We start from the raw sequence: 21,940 nt of genomic DNA, 5'->3' as shown, positions 1-21,940 counted from the left end.
TTTAAACGACGTTCAATTGTTTATATTCAATCTATCTTCTTCTATATCTTGGTCTATCGTTGTTTTAATTTATTTGGTATGAATGTTTTGCATTGCTAAAATTTTAATAAGAGTTAGTTCTACATGAAATATAATATTGTTTAAATCTGGATTAATTTGACCTCTATCTTCTGTTCCTAAACTATTGTCCATTCTAGCATCGACCGGTACATCTTATAAAAATTTTAGCAGCGCACTGTACCAACTACCTAGTACCGTATATTTATAATTACACACCTTTGTTTGATTCTTATTTACATGTGAATGTTTTTTTGTCAATGAAATACAAAGTAGGTACACATGTCAGAAGTGAAACTTCATTGGAAAACTAATTTTTATGTGTTGTTCATATTTATACAAATCTAAAACTTTAGATTTCCGAGACTTAGAGGGAGGGAAAAAGGAATTTAATGAATTTAATTGTCATTAAAATATTAAGTGTCGAAATTAATACGAATTATAATTTATTTTTTAAATTAATTTCTTCGATAATAAAAAAATCTGGCAATTTAATTTACAATCCGTCATTTGAGATTTCTATAAATTATTTTACATAAAATATAAAATACTAATATTTCATAAATTCTCTTTACGATATTGTAATTTTAAGAATAGAATTTCTATAAGGTAATTCGCCTTTCTCACTCTCTCTCTCAATCGGTCTCAATCGCTACCTTCCTTTTCTTCGACAAAAACGCTGCACATCTTCGTGACGCTTATATTATTATTATTGCGTTCCATCCGTAAAAGTTTCACTTCAAAACTTGAAAATATTTTTTTTTAATATCACGGCTCGATATCTTTATCGACAAAAAGCGCGGTGTTTTTTAGTTCTTAGATTATATTTACGCTTTTATTTGGCTTTTCACTTTTCCCATGTCAATTTTCAATTTGTAATGAAAAGTTTTGTTGACACTTGACAGATCGCCAAAGACAGGAATTATGGGAAATTATGAAAAGCTTTCGGAAAAAATACTTGTTATTATTGCGTGCAGTTAAAGCATACATTAATATTAGCTATTGTAGTGATGATAGTATAGACAAATTTAAGGCTTTTGAGAAGATGTGAAACGGTTCTTAATTTTTTTCCTTAAGATAAGAAAAATCTGAAATAAAATTATGCGAACACTAGATGTGAGATGGATGAGATAATCATGATGCTTTAAATTAAAACAATATGGCAAGGGATGGAGACGTCCCAACAATCTTCAATCCTAAAAGAGTGCGTGCACCGTCTGTAATTATTACAAGCGAAGAGGTGGTAGAGGCTGATCGCAGTATTGATGTTGAAAGGGAGCGGCCGAATGGGCCCCCAACACCTTTGAGTCCTCGAGCACCCTTGACGCCCCAAACATCTGTTTCATCAGCTCCACCTCTCACTACCCAACCTTCGTTGCAGCAAACCTTCAGTGAATCAGCAGCCAGTAGTCAGGATGAAGAAAGGCAGGTCAGAGATAAAGGTTGCCCGCGCTCTTGCTGTTCGAAGATCGCTAAAAAGGTAATGAATCCTTGAATAGTTAGTATTTGTATATTATCTAATATTACCACAAATCATGTTTATCCTGATTTTTGCCCTGAGATTAAACAGCCATTTTAGATAATTTATATAAACTTAAATTTCCTAAACTTTAAAGACAAGATTTAAGGTTAATTTAGGAATTAATCAAACACATATCTCATTAAAAAAAACTTCTTTTGTTCTTGTATTGACTTTTAAGTATTGTTATTGTTACAGATCTATTATGGAGTCTGTGTCACATTTGTTCTGGTGGCATCCTGGGTGACTGTAACCCATTGTATCAAATATCTATATTTACAAGACTATTCCCCTATACATAGTGCCGATTTTTCCATGTTCAATAATTATACATCAAGATTTCGCACACATGTAAGTACTAATAGACAAAATTTCAAAATATCTGTTTTAAATTAAATTTTCTGTCTAGTATAAAGTGGTTGTTAAAAGTAGGAAGGACAAAGTTAAAAAGTAGCCTATATTTAATATGTTTTGTCATCAAAAGACAGATAAATGTCTCCAGACCATAACATAGTCATTATAGTCCTCCAGCACTATACTACTATACCCTGTAATATTATATGACTCTGAAAAAGAATTTCTTTAAAGGAATGTTAGAATAGCGGAAATCTGTTTTTGTGTGGGTGTAAACTAAGAAATACTATTTGTTACAGCACTTATATAATGCTCCATTCTTTACGGCATGGTTCTGCACCAACTGGTTGATACTATTCTATCCAATATATCTAATTGTAATGCTCATACACAACAAGTGCAAATCACCAAATTCTATAGCATGCAACGCATTTAATGATTTTAAAGAAAAGGGCTTCACTTTTGGTAAGACTATAGAAATATCTTTAATTTGCTGCTAAAAAAAATATTGTGAAAAAAAAATATAATCCATTTAATCATTATCAATTATAAGTGATATAAAATAAATTTAATATTAAATAAAATAACTTTAACTAACTTTTTTAAGAGAGATAAACAAAGACTTGTTTTACTGAATCTAAACATAACAGCTGTAAGACTCAAACATTTTATGACAGGTTGAATTTTTTTAATATTAATTAGTAAAAACAATTGGAATTCAATAATTGTGTTTTTATTATATTTGCAAAAGTCATTTTTCTATTTGGCACGAAGCTAAATATGTTTATTTCTACCAGCATGCAACTGACTTAATGTTGTCACTTACAGCCCGTTTCCTCAGTCGTTGCAGTCTGTTCTGTCTGCTATGGGTGGTAACAATATACATGTACACATACTCTCTCAAGATTCTGTTGTCCACGGATGTGGTGGCTCTCTTTGCAACCAATGTTTCCTGTATCTATCTTCTGTCCTGGGTCATACTTCATGAACAATTTGTTGGAGTTCGGGTGAGATACTGAGTAGATGTGACAGACATTAATTGTGAAAAATTATAAAAGCTCATAAAGGTGTCTGCCCACTATCCCGTAGCATACCATGACCGTGCTAGGAACGTATCAGGCACGGAAAGCAATCCGGTACGCTCTATTTCGCCCACTGAAGCGGGCCGACAGCGTTCTAAACCCGTTTACAACCCGTATGTAACCCGTATTTAATCCGTATGATTCCCGTATGTGACACGGCAGAAATCTTTTCAATACACTCGTAAGGCATCGGTTCATTCTCGTACAAATATCAGTGTTAATATTGGACATTATTCAGGCACTTAGTTGATGACGGAGAAAAGTTTTTTCAGTACTTCCGAATGTGTACATTCAAATTTAACGCATTTAAAACGGGTTTGTAACGGTCATACTCCCCGTTCAGTCACCGGTCTGGCAACGTCGCGTGCCATGCACGTAGCGTGTCCGCACCGGCAAAATATTCCCTCCGACGAATAGTTGACGGCCCGTGCATGGCACGCTACGGTGTCGGCCGGTGACGGAACGGTCTAGTGGGCAAGGTCTCATACTTCTCCAAACAAAGAATAGTTTTTTTGTCTGAAACGGTCCTAGTACGGTCATGGTATGCTACGGTGTAGTGGGCAAAGAGCTTAAGACATATTTTTTGGATGTAAATTATGGTTTTAAAACAAAGTTAATATTTTAGAATAATTCTAAGTATTTATTCTTATTGGATTAATTGATTATATACATATGTGTCAGTGCCATATACATTTTAAGGAAAGGTTTTTTTGGACTTTTTAATTTATTATTATATCCATAATGTAAAAAAAAAGTTTTTAATAGTGTGGTGAAAACTGCCAGAGTAGTTTATTAAACATCTGTGAGCTATATATGTGTGTTTACTGATATTTTCTATGATGTGGTTATAAAAGTTGTAATCAGCAGACCATGCCGCAGGAAAGCAGGAAACTAACTCCTGAATTTTAAACCAAGTATGTGAGAGAAATGTTAACAAATCTTTACTGATATTATGATTATGTTTCTTGCTTGTAACAGACAAATTCCAAAATTTAAAGTGATTAAAAATCTCTTAAGAAGTGTCAAAATTAGAATTTCTTCATAAAAATTGCATGTTTTATTGTATATAATTTTTCAGATCGTAGCTGCGATCCTCTGTGATACAGGCATCGCCCTCCTGGCCTACATGGACGGTATCACAGGCAACTCTACGCTGGGCGGAGTCGTACTAGCCGCCTGCGCAGCTGCAGGCTTCGCTATATTCAAGGTAAGACAAAAACATTACTTAAAAATAATATAATCGATAATGTTATTATTAAAAGTGCTGTCGGTCATACGAAACATTGCTTATTCTATATTTTTTGTATCTCTCTTATACACTTTTATATATTATATACATATACTACTATTATGTATACTAGCTTAAGTATAATCTCACTTATCCTGGAAAGGTTTACAATGTATTAGGATGCTAATAGTTACCATTATGTGCTGTAAAGTACTGGAAAGTCGAAAATAAAATTAAGAATAACGCGTAATTCAATCTCCCCCCACATCGTAACGTTTTACAAAAGGACCCCCCCCCCTTCCAAAATTCGTTACGTAATACTTGAACGCTCCCTTACTCCTTTGGAGCGAACAGTTAAGGCCTTAGTACCGAATATAATAAGGAAATTGTTCTTATATTAACAATAATTTTAAACTGTATTGCGTGTAATATTTGGTAATTGACCAAATATTTGAATCACGCAATCGTAGGACCTCTGATACGTAAAATTGTGATACAGGCAAGGTCGATCAAGATTGTTAAATTTTATTTTGTTATAACTTGGATTTATGAATTATACAACCAAAACAAACCTAAACTCACAGCAATTTAACCAATTCTACATTAGAAACCAAATATACATAGTCTGGTCTATGGAGGAACTAAATTACTGCTCTTCCTCCGAACTAAAGGAAGGATCCACGAGCAGTTGAACCACTGGCCGGGCCACAAGCCTTAGTCGCAAAGGTCGAAAATTTGTACATATTTACTTAGCAGTCGGAAAAACTTAGTTATCGCGTTTGGGACCGTTTAAGTATTACGTAAGCACTATAGGGGGGAGGGATTTTTGATTTCCTTATTTGGTGATTACGTCAACAGTAATTATTTATTTTTTTTACACATATTACCTATACATTGTCTATGCTTAAAAACGAAATGCATTTTCGAGAATTCCTTTGAGAGCTTTGCTTACTATTGCAGACAAGAGGGGGGGGGGGGGGGGGGGGGGGGGGTTAAATCTGCTTACGTAATACTTGAACAGCCCCTATATCGTCATCGTAGTGATTTTAGCCGTAGATTGTAGATGTCGCTACAAATCAGCAGAAAACATCTTAAAAGGTAATTTAGTTTTTACTCACTTGCGGGGCTCCAAAGACACGATTTCTCGATGACATAATACCTATATTAAACTATGAATCATATCGATGTATCGTAAGTTCTCGCACTGGTTTTTCTCGCTGAAAATATGTATTCAAGTGATCTCATATGTATATAATATTAATAATATAAACTCATCAAAACCCTAGAGCAGTATTGGCCTAACAGCTTCAGCGTGCTACTCTCATCCCAGTGGTCGTAGGTTCGGTGCCTGGCTGTGCACCAATGGACGTTCTAAGTACGCATTCGTTCGAATGGTGAAGGAAAACGTCATGAGGAAACCGGCTTGTCATAGACGGCGTGTGTCATACACAGGAGGCTGATCACCTACTTGCCTATTAGCGGCCAAAACCAATATGCAATCTCAATCCAATTTTAGCTGTCATAGACTGACAATTCAATCCATTTCTAAAGAAAAGCATGCCAATATTCAATACATGGACTGAGATACCAATCTAATTATTCAACCAATCGTTCAGAGGGCGGATAAGAGATTGAAGATTGCCCTCTGTATGAAAATGAATGTTTACTCATGCCAACAACCTATCTGTCCATTTTGACAGTGCTTCGATTGGCCAAATCAATCTCGGATTGCTATCGGTGAAACTCGTATGATTTGGGTTTGGGATTGCGACCTAACTTAATATTCATTGGGAAAATTTATTCATCTTCGTCATCTTCCAGTTCTAGTGATAGTGATTTGGAAGTTTAAATGCAATTATCCGATTGGGATAGTAATTCTGAAGCTGGAAGATGACAACGTACTTCTGTGCGAAGACATAAGAAGACAAGAATTTATTATATCCAGGGCCTGAATGACGCCGAATTCACATTTAACAAAAGAAGCTTTGGAGACACTTTTACACAAAGTGATGTCTATCATATATGACTTCTTGCAGGTTTCATCTTTTCATCAACTTTTGTAAAAAAAAAAAATTATTAGCTACAACCAAAAATATTTGTTACTATAGATACTACCTACTAAATCCACTTCAAAACCTCAAGACTCCAGCAGAACATCTTTATAACGAATCTCAAATACGAAGCAGAAATGTGGTGGAAAGGACATAATATGGTGTTTGGAAAAAATCGGTTCCCCAAAATCGGTTTGTCAAAAAAGGTTTTGCTTCAAGTATCTCGTGTACAAGCCGTGATAGTGGCATGTGCAGTGTTGCACAATATTGCTATTGATATGCGAGATGAACATTTTGAACTACTGCAACAAGTAGATGAACAAGCTGATGATATTGATCAAAGCGCAATTGACAACGTGGGAAATGCAAGTGTGCGAAGTAATCTTATAAGTGATTATTTTGCTTTATTACTATAATATTTTATAAATTACAACATTTTTGAGATAAATTAAATAAAAATTCAATGCTTTTATTTAAATAAAAATACAAATTTTTAATACAATACATCCTCGCTCCAGGCACAAAATCTATTATTTTTCTAATTTATTTAACAATATATTTTTTTCTATGGCCCATAATTATCTTTTATGCTCTCTTTCTTCGTCTTTAAATGCCCATTGCTTTTTCTTATTTAGAAGCTCTTCCTTTCAATTGACTTTCATTTCCTTCGACAGACAACAATATCATGTCTTTGACTTTTTGCTCGATAGAGATCGGGGTAAGAGGAGTAGCAGCACTAGGGCCACCTCCTGTACGATATGTTTCAGCATGTATCAAGGCAGACTTTTTTCTTGTAGCCCTCTTTAAGCTTTAGCACTGCGAAAGTTTACCCCACTTGTGCTACTTAGATATAATGTCTTGAGGTTTTAAACAGCGCCTCCAGCGTCTTCCAGCACTGCTCTTTCTCCTGCCAGGTGACTGAGTCACTCTTTTTATTTTCTAATATATTTTTATGGTCAGCAACAAGCGAAGTTAGAAGGTCAACTTCTTCCCGGCTGAAATTGACGCTTCTTTCACGTTTTTGCGTAGACATTTTTTTAAGTTAAAGAACCAACCTCGAATCACAAAAACAAGATACACAAACTACTCAGAGAAAATTTATATTTGTAATAATATGTACTAAAATACTCAATAACCTAACAAACAAAAATACCATATGAAAATGACAGCCCGTTTCGTTACAAGTAATATTAAATGACCAACAAAAAGGTTAAGGTCCTATGTTTTTCTATAGAATTTTGTAACTTTATTTGTTCGTAACAAAAAAACAAACAAAACGTTGCATAGCTATTTGCTACTTTATCCATACATTGTGAAACAGACCCTATTAGTCTTACTTATTTTATTTCGTTCCAAAAACAGCAAACTTTTGGTATGCTTGAACACAACATATTGCATTGAACGAAACGCGGTCGAGAGGCAAGGATCACGCAAAAGATTGCTGTCAATCTTTTGTCAAATAAACAATCGGATAGCAGAAATGTTTATTGGCATGCAGATTGGAGATCGGTCTTTAGATATGAATCAGTCCAAGATTGGTTATAATCATAGATTGAGGATACATTATTAATTTTGGCCGTAGATCTATATTAGATACAAATGATCATGAAAGAGATACCGTAATCTGAGGCCCAGACCTAAACAGATTGTAGCGCCACTGATTTATTTATTGATTGATCACAACAATGATTGCTCATCTTAGTCAATGGATCAGACTATTTTAGTATGAAGTTTAATAAATGTGAATTGATTTCTTCTATAAGTATATCAGACTTCGGTATAGTGTGAGAATAAAAACCATAATTATTATCGACTTTACATTGCAGCACTATCGCATGTCATATCGCGATTAGTGACCTACAAATACCACGTTCGGTGACCCGATTAATTTGTTGCCCTGTTATTAAATTTTAATGTAAGGAATGGAAGAACGATCACACAAAAATCAACAACAACAAATCGTAATAAACAGTAGCGACCTTTGAACGCTCGATATCTTTCTATATTAATATTTAATGCTATAGGAAACTTGTTAAAACAAAAGTTATACCTACTAACTATGTACTTAATATCTCATACCCGTAAAATCTAAACCTTTTTATAAAAGATAATAAATAATGTGATCCTTGTCGGACAGTGTGATAAGTAAGTCTCAGATACAATAGTATTGATTGCATTAAGCAAAGGGGAGATAGCACTGCTAGTAATTTCGACCGCTTTCCACGCAGAGTTGTTACCGCCTTTGAAAGGCCTTAAAAATATAGTGATAGCATGGTCCTGCTGCTGCAAAATTTTCTGTTGTCCATGCAGTCAAAGTCTAGGGCATTAGTATACATTTCGATGCGTACTTGTATAAGCGTCTTCGTCCTAATAGGTTAAAAATATTCACCGTCGTCGTAAGCAAGACAATGAGAAAGACAGTTGCAAAGTGAAGATTCTGACTATAGCGGTTGTACGGTTGGGTCATCGGGGTGCTTTAAATAATAGAGAATTTTTGTGGTACTCTATATAATGATGTTAATTGCTATGTAATGAATGAATGCAATGTAACATTGGAAGAGAGTGCCTACGTCTGGCTATACTCTCGGGGCGTAACTCCGACGATATAGGAAATCGCCATGATTATAAAACTAAGACAGCCTGAGTGAGCAAAATTTACAGCCTAGGCTCGTAGAGTGCGGTATTCAATGAAGTAGAATTAAATTTATACTAATACAGTAAAAGCTCCCTATTCGCGCTTCCTTTATTCGCGTTTTCACTATTCGCGGATTAAGAAAATGCAACCCAATTTCTTTATTCGCGGCAAAAAATTTCTTTATTCGCGGATCTAAAATTTCATACAAAACTCCAATAGGTGTTTAACGCAATATCATATAGATAATATGGAGTGTAATCCTGATATGAAAGTTGCTGGAGGAAATTTGACATAGCAAAATGCATCGTAAACATAAAAGAATCATTGGACGAACTGAAACCACACACATTGAAGTCATGCTGGAAAAAACTATGGCCTGCTCTGACTGCGGAAAACGACGAAGAATTCGTGCAAGTTCAAACTTTGACTGCAAACATAGCCGAAATTGCAAATGGAGGACGAGATGGGTTCGAACAGACAGAATCAAGTGACAGTTGGCACCTAGGAACGTATCCCCTATAAACCCATATAAATTACCATTCTGTATTCACGGTTTCTGTATTCGCGGCATATTTATGGAACGTATACCCCGCGAATAAAGAGATTTTACTGTATTAAAAACGGTAATGTTTGCGAGGTTGTAGGTGGAAAATTCTTTTACCAATATAAAGCCATGTTATTATACATGTATGTTATCCCAAAAAATTAAAATTATTTTTCGTGGTTCTCGAATTTGCAAAGTCGGAGAAAATAGGGTCGAACGAAATCGTTGTACCACTGCCTTAAGGATACGAGATATGAGTTCTAGAGAGAAGTATTGAAGCTTTTGATGCCTACAAAGTCAGCGACAGCATATGTCTAACTTTTATATCATATAAATACAAGTATGTCTGTTCGCTATGAACTCAAAAACTACTGCACTCAGTAATATCTAGAATGATTAATGAGGAAGGTTTAGGTATTTTTTCAAGGTTTACTGATTACGGTTCGGGTCTCAAGTAATTCTATAAAATTAAAGCGTAATTATTCATTCATTAGGTGCTGTTCAGAAAAGTGATGGGTGAGGTGAACACAGGTCAACGAGCGTTGTTCTTTTCAATCCTGGGTATAGTGAATGCCACATTACTGTGGCCGGTGTGCCTGGCTCTTTACCTCACAGGCACAGAGCTTCTACCAGCCCATCGGATGCCCTGGATGCACTTGCTGATAGCCAGTGTCGCCTTACTGGGTAAACTTTTGTTTTTGGATCATTCTTATCGTACTTCATTAATATTGACAATTAAAGTTAACTTAAAACGCAAATAACGCATCACATTAATGTAATCACAATAACGGATGCATAGATTAAAAGTACAACTATGAATATTATTTTTTTTTAATTTTAATAATTTAGTAAGTAAAGATTAAAATTATTCTATTTTCAACATAAATCTAAAAAAAGATATCACTCACTCCGCTGGCTCTGCGACCCAAAAAGTGTCTTTGCCATCGAAACGAGAAAGAATAATAAAAATAATTATCAAAAGTTATTTGTGTTAGGAATAAAAAAAATATGTTCTTTTTATTTTTGAAATTAATAATAGTTGAGATTCAGAAACGAAACTTAGAGCAAAGTCTCACTTTCGTACGCCAAAAATGCATCTTGACTTGCAGAAGTCTAAGTTCGTGCTGTCGTTTCTGAATCCTCATCCTAGATGTTATGCTCCTACATATATTATTTTTTCAGTATTCCACATGGGATTTCAATTCGGCAACTTGGTGACGTATAATATATTCGTCTCGATCGCACTCATCACTGCTGTACCTGTATCAGCTGGTAAGTTTAGATGATAATCGCTTTTTAACAAAAATTTAGTTATAGATAGAGATTGTAGCTAAAATAATAGCAAACGACATATTTTATATTGTGGGTTTAAGTGAAATAATTCGATTTTTGTTGAAAGTTCAAAAAAATGAGGGTAGAAAAATATATTTTAATCGATAATTTAAAATTTACTTCACACTTCTGCACCTGATTTGACGCATTTATTGGTTATATAATCCCATAACTATACAGATTGAGGCTAAACTAATTGATCAAAATTCCAGCTCTGGACGTGGTGCTATACGGCGTGTGCTTCGAAGGCATGAAGCTGTCGGGAATAATACTGATAACAGTGGGCTTCTCCTTGGTGATGTTGCCCGATAACTGGCCCGACTACATCATGAGGTTGCTCAGGTTTGGCACTTTGCTAGTTTCATAGCTTTCGCTTGAAATCCCGAACGCACTCAGGCAAGTGCGGGTCCGGCTCGACCCTTTTTAGAATATCGAAATATATCCATTTTTGTATTATGAGTTTGAGACGTTTTAAGAAAGTCAAAGAAAAGTTGGTCCGTAAAAATGGAAGACAACCACAAAAACAAAACGTTTATAACCTGCTGTACCTGTTAAAAAAAGAAGGCAATAGTCAATATCATTGGTCTCGCTCACACATAAAAGTGAATAAGGTTCATAGCATATGGTATGATACGGAGTAGTAAGCAGACTTCTTAGGGGTAATTTGAGATTAAGTTTTCGGACACAAATTGAAAAGCCATTGGGATTAAAGCTATTACGCTTGTCTTTCCGTTGCTTTAAATTGATCTAAATTCAAAGTCCGGATCCACTTTTGTTAAAAGGTTTTAATATAGGAAATATATCGTGTCTAAAATTTATTGTCATCAAAGTTACGCATTAATTATTTCTATCCTATTTAATGATAATATGGTTTATATATTCGAAATCCTACGAATATTTTTTTGAGTACCTCGACTGTAGGTTTTATGAAATAAAATATAACAAAACTTGAAGATTGGTCTAAGATATATTGATATATCATCAAAATTGTATAAATGTTTGTTAGGGAACACTACGTAATCAAAAAGGACAGACAACGCTCACAACACAAAATGGACTACATGGCTGATTTGGTTTACGTGTCGACAGGTACTTCACCCTGTAGTGTTGTGTGAACATCTGTCCATTAGCTAATGTCATGGACAAAAGATTTTGATGGCTCTATGTAGACATAATCTATGTTTAACTGTCAAAACACCTATATTTGACAGTTGAAAAACGTATACGTAACGTAAACGCATACGTTAGTTATAATACACTTCGATTTGATCCATCAGGTTTTGGTCGCTAAATAAAAGAATAGAGGTTTCAAAAATTGTTCTAACGTGCGTGCATCTAAAACTAAAGACAATAATGAGTTGTCTACGTAAAGCCAACCAAATCATGCGTTCCATAGCGGGAGTGTTAGTGGTCCATTTAAGGATAGGTTTCCCTTTAGATTGCAATACACTTAGACAATGTAGGTGAATAGAAATACGTGATTGTAAATACTCATTACCGCAAAAAACATGGTGACGTCATTTTTCGTAGTTCGAGTGTGGATTTTATAAACTTGCGCTAGTCAATCTTTAAATAAGGTACACTGCTCAGAAGTCTTTTGAAAAAAAAAAACTATAGTAGAACTGTCAAAATTTTAATTTTCACTGTGGCCTCGTCTATTTTGGCTCTATATTTCTGCTATGGTAAATCTCTTCAACTAACGGATTAACGAGATTTTAAATACATGTTGTCAAAACGTTAGTTGGATATAAGTTGTGAATTGTGGGAAATAAAATATTGCGACTTTGCTTTTATTATAAAAATATTTTAACGCAAGCAATTTTTAGAAATATTTGATTTGCTATATACTCACTTAGAGCACTAAATCAAATTGAAACGAGAATTGCAACATCTTCCTCTTAAAATTGTTATTATTATCTGAATTAGTTAATGTGGAAAATTTTTATATTTTATAAATAGACTATATATATTTTATAATTTACACTATATTATTAAATATGTATATCTTAACATAACTTTGAAGTATATAGCCAAAGACGCAATTTTTTGTAGCCCAAGTGTGAAGTTGCAAGCTACAACTTTCTATTAAAATATATTATTTTATATTAAATAAAGTGTTCTTCAGTGTGTTCACACCTCTAGCCATAGATAAGGGTACTGACGCCTAATATTTATGGACAGATGGAGCCGTCGTCGTCAACGCGGCAATGACGGTTCCGGTAGAAACCGAGACACTGTGGACTACCGCACCGGATACATACGCTCGCATCTGAGGTCGCCGTCCGGGCGTGTCAGGTGACCGCCTACACGATATTAAAAACGCTATACTGTTTGGTTGTACACTTGTTTCTTCTATTTATAGGTGAATATTTTTCAATCAACTGACTGCGAACACATTCTTAATATAGTTTGATACTAAAATCGTGACGTGCGTGTTTGATTTGAATTTTTTATTCTTATTTTTCTAATAATACAATAAAAAGTAATCATTATTAAAATGCCTACTTTTCTCTATTGTCGTAACATAAATCTAGCATTTTTTGTCTATGGTTATATTAATATTTTTTTGCCAATAGTGCGGAACATGACAAACCATCAACTGTCAAAAATTGCCGATTTTATGTTATCTTTGTGTCAAAGTATTTATAGTATTATTCCTTCCAAGTATTTAAAATATTATTACATATCTGTAGAAGAAATGAGTGTTCGATCAATATAACCTGTTGGTTAATGAAAACTGCCAAGCAAAAAGTCGGATTATTCATAAAACTTGTCATTCCGAAACGCATTTTAGCTCACAATTCACACTTGAATATAATAAGTTAGTAGCAGAACAATATTTATTCATATAGAATAGTCACACAGCGAAGAACCTATATTAAATGATTATATTATTGAATGGCGGATATCCAACTGTTAAAGGTTGTGTTAAAGTTTTCGTCATAGAAAATGCATAGTTGTGTTAGCTAAGGGTCGTTGTACTGTTCTCTCTAGCGCAAATTGCCGCAATCAAAAATTTATATTTACGTATTAAAGAACGTCATAAATCATTACTGATTATTCTGGTAGAACAGGAGGCTTAAATCAACAAAAATTCCACAAATAGCAAATATTCGTCATCACATGTGAAACTTTGATACCCAAATAGTATTAAGAATTCTCGTAGATATTTCTTAGGTCAAGATAATATACTAGAAGTGAAATATAGAGAAATTAGACAATGGTGCATGTCTTACAGAATCGCACATTGAATTATGTGAAGTATTTGGTATTATGTGTGGGTATTATTTTTAGAGAACTGTGTAAATTATTTTTGGAATCGAATTGGATATTATGGAATCTCATTTTAACATTAACGGTCGATATAGATTGGGTGAATGTGTAGTTGTATAATATAAACAATTATTTCCATTCGTACGTCTGACCGTCTACGTATCTACTAGTAGTTACAGACTGATATGCACTGCGATTTTTATGAATCAAAATTAATTATGAATGAAAAACGACATAATTTAAAAGTTACCATTTATGGAATATTTTTTGAAGTTATACTTTTTTAGGCGCGTTATGAAAATTGATTGATGGGCAGAATGAAGTTGCCCACAGAAGATGCAACGGCATTGGACATAATTTAAAAACAACATTCGAATAATAATAGAATTTATGTTACACTTAATGTAAGAGAATAATAATAAATATTTATTTATTTATTTTTTGTAAAATGTAAACTGAACTTTATTGACTATAATGACTCCTTTTCCAGTCTTTGATTATTTAATTGTAATTAATTATTTGCATGAAATCAAAAACTATTTTGAATAATGCCAAAGAAGTATAACTTCTTACGCGCGTACATAAGTACACGCACCCATTTTTTATAAATGTAGTTCAAAATAATCTTTGAACTACATTTACGCAAAATTTTAATTTTTAAAGTATCTGATGAATGGAAATCTTCGTTTCATATTTTGTTGTGTTGTTGTTGCACGTTGTTCACACTCGGCACAAAGCACAGGTCTGTTTATTTACAAACCAATGTCAAAGGAAGGAACTCTGTCTATAACGACCGATAAATACATAATTGTAATTTGATCCAAAATCAATTCTTTTGTTTAAAAATTACGTTAGAAAGTTATTAAACGTTAAAGCACCTTTAGGATATAGGTTAATTGATGTTGTGAATCCCGCCCTCTAGTGTATAGTTAGGCAACTTATAAAATGTATGAAAAGTTTCGTTAAACAAATATTTTCACTATTATACCAGGAACACGGTTAGGCCATATTAGAAACGTAAACTGTGCTGCAATAACTTCTAGTTCTATAAATTGTATTTGCGAGTTCAGTTACATTTACTTCAAGTAATTGTAAACAAATAAGTACGTTATATTAGTCCACTATAGATCGAGTATAGTATAGTAGTACGCATTGCAAGTACTGTAAATGATATTGAAAATTACTTAACGAAATTTTCCATACTTTTATAAATTGAGTAGTGATTGGCTTCCGTTAGGCGATACGAATTTAAATTCTAGTCAAAACTTCATTGTAAGTTGCATGTTTAGTTGTGCATAAATCTCAATATATTCCAAATACGTAATATAGATGTAATTCACTTTAATTTATAAATTTGAATACACAAGTCGAATCACTCTTCAAGGCTGGTAAACGATTTGTTGCCCTTGATAACAGATATTGTTTTAGATTATATCCCAATAGATGAATGAATCAGCCAATATCTAGGGCAACAAAATAAAATATATTTTTGTTAAGTGTTATTAATGCATAGTATTTTGTTAAAAAGAGTACACTAATCGAATTAAAATCATGTTATTTGAACAATTTTCACGTAATGAGACAATTTTTGATTATCGCTAACGCAGGAATATTTTTTGTAAAATTACATGCATTTTAATTCGTAAAGCGTTTTAAATACATGTTAAGATATTTTACTGCTTAGTTTTGTTTGCGTTTGTCATTTGGCCATAGACATTTTTGCTTGTTCATCGCCATTATTTTAATGGTGAACGTCAAAAATTTGTTGACATTATTAGAAAGAGATCATCAACAAATGCCTACTCAAAATAGTTTAAGTTACTTTTTTGTCTAGTCGACATCTAGTCAATTTTATGTTAAACATTTATTTTTCTTATGTATTTGTTATTAATATATGACTAGGTTCGTTAACATAGTTTTATTTACACTTCTCAAATAACACAATCCCAAGATAGTGCTAATTAGTATGGACGAGTACTTAAATGCTAATAAAAATTTAGAGCGTTTTTGGTTACCGTGTTATCGGCTTTTGTTTGTTTCCTATGCTAGTTTACATAAACTTTATAGCAGTACTTTATTGCGTAGTTTTTAGCGCAATAAATGATTTTTGGGACTGTTGCCCAATTTAAATAGGGACATTTCTTGTAGGTTAAATTGTGTCTACGACAAAAAAGCAATTTAAAATAGTCCTGCTATAAAGCTTAGGGGTAATTAAAAATTACAAAATATAATTTTACAATGCCGGCTTTATTCATTATTTATTTAGTATTTTCATATTCTTATGTCCAATTCCGCAAACGTTAGTCAAATTTAAGACTTTTTAATTTTGAGGATATAATAAGACATAATAATTGTCGACTATCATTTAACATCCTCCTTCAATGGAGTTTCTTTGGGCATTCGAATATCATTTATGCTAAATAATTTACCATTGTTGTATGATTGCTCACTTATTTCATAATACATATATAAATGCACCACTGTACCATTTATAAATTTATTTTATCTTGGTCATACAACTTTTCCGTATTTGAGTTTAAACTCTTGTATATCAGAGCTTTTTATGATATATTTTCGAGTGAGGGCATTATAACTTTATTTAAGTATTCTACTTCTTTCGTTTGCTTGAAAGATGTGCTGAATAATTTTGACACCGTGCACATAATATATTAACATGCTTGTTCAATATATACTGTTATCATTCTTTCTCACTGTTCTTCGTCTTTCTGGCTTCTTAAAGATGCTTTGAATAGCTTTTTATTGGCTTTTAAAACTTATTAGTATTTTAATATATCATCCCAATGATATATTATAAAAACTACTGAAATTTATATCGAAGAAAATTTAAACAATTTGGAAACAAGATCTCTCTTGGAGATATAAACTTATGTATATGAAATATTCTGTAGTATTTGATTAGTAATAAAATCGTCATAAGTCTAGACTTCTAGATGTACCTAGCGAGTACGTGTAGCGAGAGCTAACAGATACAAAAATTAAAATAGTTATTTTTCTGTTTTAGTAATCAAGTTATAAACAAGACTAATTTTTATTCAAACTAAACGTTGAGATATTAAAATATTAGAATAATCAGTTTACATTTGTTGGTTTATTAATAGTTGAAAAACGAAATAAAATTGACCTTTTTTATACATTGGTTATGTTGAATGATTGTAGAATGTTTAATTAAAAATTTTAAAGACTGACATTTATTGGAATGGACTAAATTCAATTACAGCGTCATTTATGAGTAGAAGTAGTATGTTTCTGGTAGAAATATATGGTGTTAGATACCGTGTGACCTAGTTTGGTATGAGAGATATTATGATATTAATAAAAAGAAAATGGCCGCCAAGGAACAGATTAAAACTTAGGCGAGCTAGTGGTGTAGCAACCTGGGAATGTATCGTTTTTACAATGACGTTCAATTCACTATTGAACATTAAACAATATGCTGAATTATCTATAATATATGGTCAGTGGTAGACTAGTATTTGTTTAGTCCTGTTTTCTGTATCTACATTGTTTCTCACCCTTAGTGTTTAGCCAAGTGCTAGCTAGACTAGATTTGTTTACTTGTACTCTGTATATATTTGATTACATATTTTGGTCTGTAGTTCTTTTGGAATACAAAGCTAGTAAACCTTTTGATTTTGTTTATATGTTAGACAGCTAGACTTCCTAGGTCGTAAAGAATTCCTTTGTGTTGTCTTCAAACAGATTATCCAAACATTGTGAGGTGGCAAGTACCTTAAGTCAAATTCATGATGTGTTTAAAAGTTATCATTGGCATCGACTTAAATGGGATTTTCCACCTCATCGTGTATTATCATCAAATGTCATGTACTTCTCAGACCAAATCATTTTAAACACGAATTTAGTAACAACGTAACGTGTAGGACGAGATAACACCTTTGCCCCTGTGATTCATTTGTTAATGTAGATGTAATTCGTTGTTCAATAAATGACTTTTGTAAATCGTCTTTTATTTCCTGTTACCCTGTAGTTAACGCTTGGTTAATTCCGGCTCGAAGGACTAATTGTTCGTCGTTGCTTGAAATATTTAGATACTATGTAGAGGAATCCTTTTTTATTGGAATAAATGAAAGTAATTGGAAATGAATTGAAACATGATGTAGGATCAATATTTATTATCACAAATTAAAATTTACAGTGGAGTATAAAACACTGGATGCACTTAAGGTATTAGTATAATAAAAATAATTAGTAGTATTTGTTAGTTGTTATTGTTGACTCGATCCCATCTCCATATTGTGCCATCGTCACAGCAAGTGAGAAGAACTTTTCCATTTTTTGAAAATGTTACCTGAAAAAACATTTTTAAGTAGTAAGATTTAGAAAGAGAGATAAGATTCTTAAAGTAGTAGAAAAGAGTAATACGTAGGAATCAATTAAGTGAAATAGTAGTTATAAGTATATTATTAACGAATTTAAGTTTAAAATATAATTAAAATAATTTTTTTCGAACTTAAAGAGATGTGAACCAAAATTTGAAATGTAAATGAAATAATAACAAGCAAAATAAATAAATATTTAACCAACCTGTCTCACTGCAGCAACACATCGTGGATGTATGAGTTGCGAGGCTTTCGACCCCCCAGCAACATTGCCCAATTCCCACACCATTGTCTTGCCACACTGGTTACCAAGCGCTATTACCTGAGCACCAAATAGAACTTTATAGATGAAGGAAAACAATGCTAAGCTGTCTTTCAAGTAGATAACAAAGACCATACATATTTTCGGTAGGTTACAACCGATGTAAGCAAAACTTGCTTGCAAATTTCATAACATTTTAGTACAAAGACAACCCAATAGGAGTTATTAGAATGGAAAGTTAATGGTTAAATGTAATTTTTTTAGGATTCAAAGACAACAATGAAATCATAAAAATAGGAAAGTATACAGTAAAAAAATTTACAGGCTTACATTGCCAGTGTCATATTTCACAGCAATAAAATTGCCCAAATTGTTGACATTGCCACCTAGAAAATAATAAAGCATTGTACAAAAAAAATTACCCTTTGGCTATAGTCGACAGCAAACCGAATGAACCATATCTCACATTCCTTATAGTCAAATCTATGCACAATAGTAATTGAGTTGTCTCCTGGGCGTAGTTCAGTTTCTTCTAAACGACCTGGCTTCCAACATATTATCGCATTCTCACATGACTGAAAGTTAAAAGCCATCATTTTTGGGTGACCACGATGTAAGAATATCCCTGCATTCATTATAAGTACTTTACATTAACAATCAATTAATAAATTTTTATTTTGTGAAACCTGTGTTTTTATTTTATGAAACCTTTGCGAAAATCTAGACATTAGGTATTGTAGTTGCTTATTGTCTAGGTAAATGTTTTTTCTTTAATGGTTTAAAAAAATATTTTGTTTTGAGAAAACTGGACTAAAGGTTTCACATTTTACTATGTGGAAATTTTATACACAAATATATAGTGTAAATTTATTTGAGTTAAAGAATTTCATTATTTCAATATTACCTTAGATAAAATGAGATCCCCCATCCACCGCACGCAGTCTACATAATTTCTATGTATATCTCGTGTGGAGAAGTCTGGAAAATGTTCTTTTAACGAATTAAATGGCCTCAGTGCTCTATGAGGGTTAAAACTATAACTCTGCTTAATCGCTTCATGCATTGACGGTTTATCTAACCTCCAAAGCTTTAACGAGTGATCCATTCCACATGACATTATCCGTTCACCTTTCAAATCAAAATCTGCACTGAGCACTTCATCTCGATGTCCTTCTACACCCCCAAATATGGCTATGCAGACATCGGTCATAATATTCCAAAGGCGTAGAGCGTGGTCTTTGCTAGCTGAGAGTAGTAGATTTGGATCTCGGGGATGAAATTTTACTTCATTGATGGCATGTCCGTGCCCTATATAGTGTTTAATACAAGTCTGTGTAGAAGGTTGGAAAATTCGTACAATACCGCGAGAGCCAGCTACGGCAAGCAATGGCAGGTTGGTTTCTTCTTCATATGACCATGCGCAGGTGTAGAATGTCTCATCAACCTGAAATCATGATTGCTTTTAAATTTAGGCTAACACTGTATATAAATGTAACAATTATTTCTTAAGCATTAAAACTTTTATATTGTTAGTAACTACACAATAGTTAAATAAAGTGAAACTATACAATAGGTCAAGTTAATTGATGAGAGATTACTTGACAAATTTAAGTCTATTAACTAATTATTAAGTTTGTAATTAATTAATATCTAACTTTTCCACATAGTTGCAGGCTATGGTGGAAAGTCATGCCTGCCAAAAATGTTATTGCATCTGTTTTGGGCTTACATCTGGATCAGCATAACACTGTAGGAATTTAAAACCACCAGATTCTGGGCATTCGTATATTGACACTCTGTTGCTGCCAACAACGGCAAAAATCTGGGGCTCCCCATCACCTAAATTGTGGTTGAACTGACATCCAAATAAAGGTTGGCCGTGATCTTCTTTAGCACTGCAACTGTTAAGAGAAGTTTCCAATTAATTTTAACATTAGATTATTATTTTATTTTGATATCTAATTCTATGATTGATAATTAGAAATTTACAGTCCTTAAACTAAATTACAATTATCAAAAAATGAAACTGATTTTCGTTATGATTGTAATATAATTAGTAGTTGACTACTTGATGCATACCTATGCACACTTTAGTCAATTTAAATGTTACTTTTTAATGTAATGACTAGAAAACATATTTTTGGTGGTGTTGTTCCTAGAGCCTGTAAGCCAGAAGCTGTAAGTAATTATTTAATATATTGTATATATCATGGCTTATATGCTAATTCACCACTAACCATGGACTTTTTAATGTAAGATTAAAACCTAATCTTTACCATCCTGTCTACAATTTTAAATTGTAAACAGTGTTTATATTAATAATACAAAAGATTTAATGAAAATTGGAAACAAAAAGATTGTATGACTTACTTGAACTTATAAGGAGGTTTAACTGGTTTTACTGTTTTTGGTTTCTTTCCTCTTCTGCGTTTTTTTACTCTAGTATTGGTGGGTGTCTCACTTCGAGAGGTATTGTCTGTGTTGGAAGTACTGTCAACACTTGAGGTATCATCCTAAACAAATTCAATCTCAATATAAAAAGGTAATCTTTATAGGTACCTATTGAATTACATTCAATATAAATGTTAATATGTCTCAAATATAATATCTTATAAGCTCTTGTACTTACTCCTTCATTCTCGGAGAAAATCATATTTAAAGGATTATCCAGTGGCGTTACTAAACAATCTAAATTAGAATGTTAATAATCTATCAAGTAACAATAATTATAATATCTAAGATGATTATAATGATTAAATAAACGGTCGGCAATTGATATTTCGGTTTGAAATTTAATTTTATTAACTATTCTGCATGTATTTACGCTACGTGCTTTTAAGGGGGGAAACTTTATTTACTTTTACCCTTCAGTCTTATATTTGTTTGGTGTTTTATGTTTTTAACCTAAGTATGTACCAACGGACTCTTTGACATTTGAGACGTTTTGACGTATTAACAGATTATTAGTTTTATAACGGCGACAGATTATGGAACACTCATGATGCAATTGACATTGACACCTCATCAACATTTATTATTATTTTCATTTCTTTTTTTTTCTAGTAACATAACTTTGGAAATTGGAACGGCGCGGCGGACATAATAATAAAACATAAATATATTATTAATTTTTTCGAAGTGACAACTGTGAAATTTCTTTTTTTTCAATTCCGAAAGATTATTCGAGAGATTGTTCCAAACATTTTAGCTTCCACTAATCTTCGACGTATCAGTCTTGACGAGAT

The 21,940-nt window shown here is 32.9% G+C and overlaps 2 protein-coding genes across 5 annotated transcripts; one reads left to right on the top strand and one right to left on the bottom strand.

Moving 5' to 3' along the window:
• The first annotated feature begins 927 nt into the window (after positions 1 to 927).
• Positions 928 to 13,553, top strand: LOC125057943 (putative thiamine transporter SLC35F3). 4 transcript variants are annotated; one of them, XM_047661903.1, is made up of 10 exons: positions 937 to 1,537; positions 1,775 to 1,927; positions 2,230 to 2,395; positions 2,759 to 2,937; positions 4,091 to 4,219; positions 9,965 to 10,154; positions 10,653 to 10,742; positions 11,015 to 11,144; positions 11,809 to 11,891; positions 12,984 to 13,553. In XM_047661903.1, exons 1-10 carry the CDS (start codon positions 1,217 to 1,219, stop codon positions 13,073 to 13,075), a joined length of 1,533 nt encoding a protein of 510 aa, XP_047517859.1. In that variant the 5' UTR covers positions 937 to 1,216; the 3' UTR covers positions 13,076 to 13,553. The 4 variants fall into 4 exon arrangements, with proteins under 4 accessions (XP_047517862.1, XP_047517859.1, XP_047517861.1 ...); XM_047661906.1 differs by lacking the exon at positions 1,775 to 1,927 and having other exon boundaries at positions 928 to 1,537; XM_047661905.1 differs by lacking the exon at positions 11,809 to 11,891 and having other exon boundaries at positions 938 to 1,537; positions 11,015 to 11,135.
• A 4,658-nt stretch (positions 13,554 to 18,211) lies between these two features.
• Positions 18,212 to 21,605, bottom strand: LOC125057972 (polycomb protein EED). Its single transcript, XM_047661953.1, has 7 exons — positions 21,325 to 21,605; positions 21,066 to 21,208; positions 20,425 to 20,596; positions 19,600 to 20,139; positions 19,118 to 19,270; positions 18,639 to 18,755; positions 18,212 to 18,402 (listed from the first exon to the last, which is right to left on the bottom strand). The coding sequence occupies exons 1-7, from the start codon at positions 21,346 to 21,348 to the stop codon at positions 18,313 to 18,315; spliced, it is 1,239 nt and encodes a 412-aa protein (XP_047517909.1). The 5' UTR covers positions 21,349 to 21,605; the 3' UTR covers positions 18,212 to 18,312.
• Between the last annotated feature and the right edge of the window lie 335 nt (positions 21,606 to 21,940).

The sequence above is a fragment of the Pieris napi genome, chromosome 17, assembly GCF_905475465.1.
Source record: "Pieris napi chromosome 17, ilPieNapi1.2, whole genome shotgun sequence".
NCBI classification, from domain to species: Eukaryota; Metazoa; Arthropoda; class Insecta; order Lepidoptera; family Pieridae; genus Pieris; species Pieris napi.
This window is presented reverse-complemented; position numbering and strand designations above follow the sequence as displayed.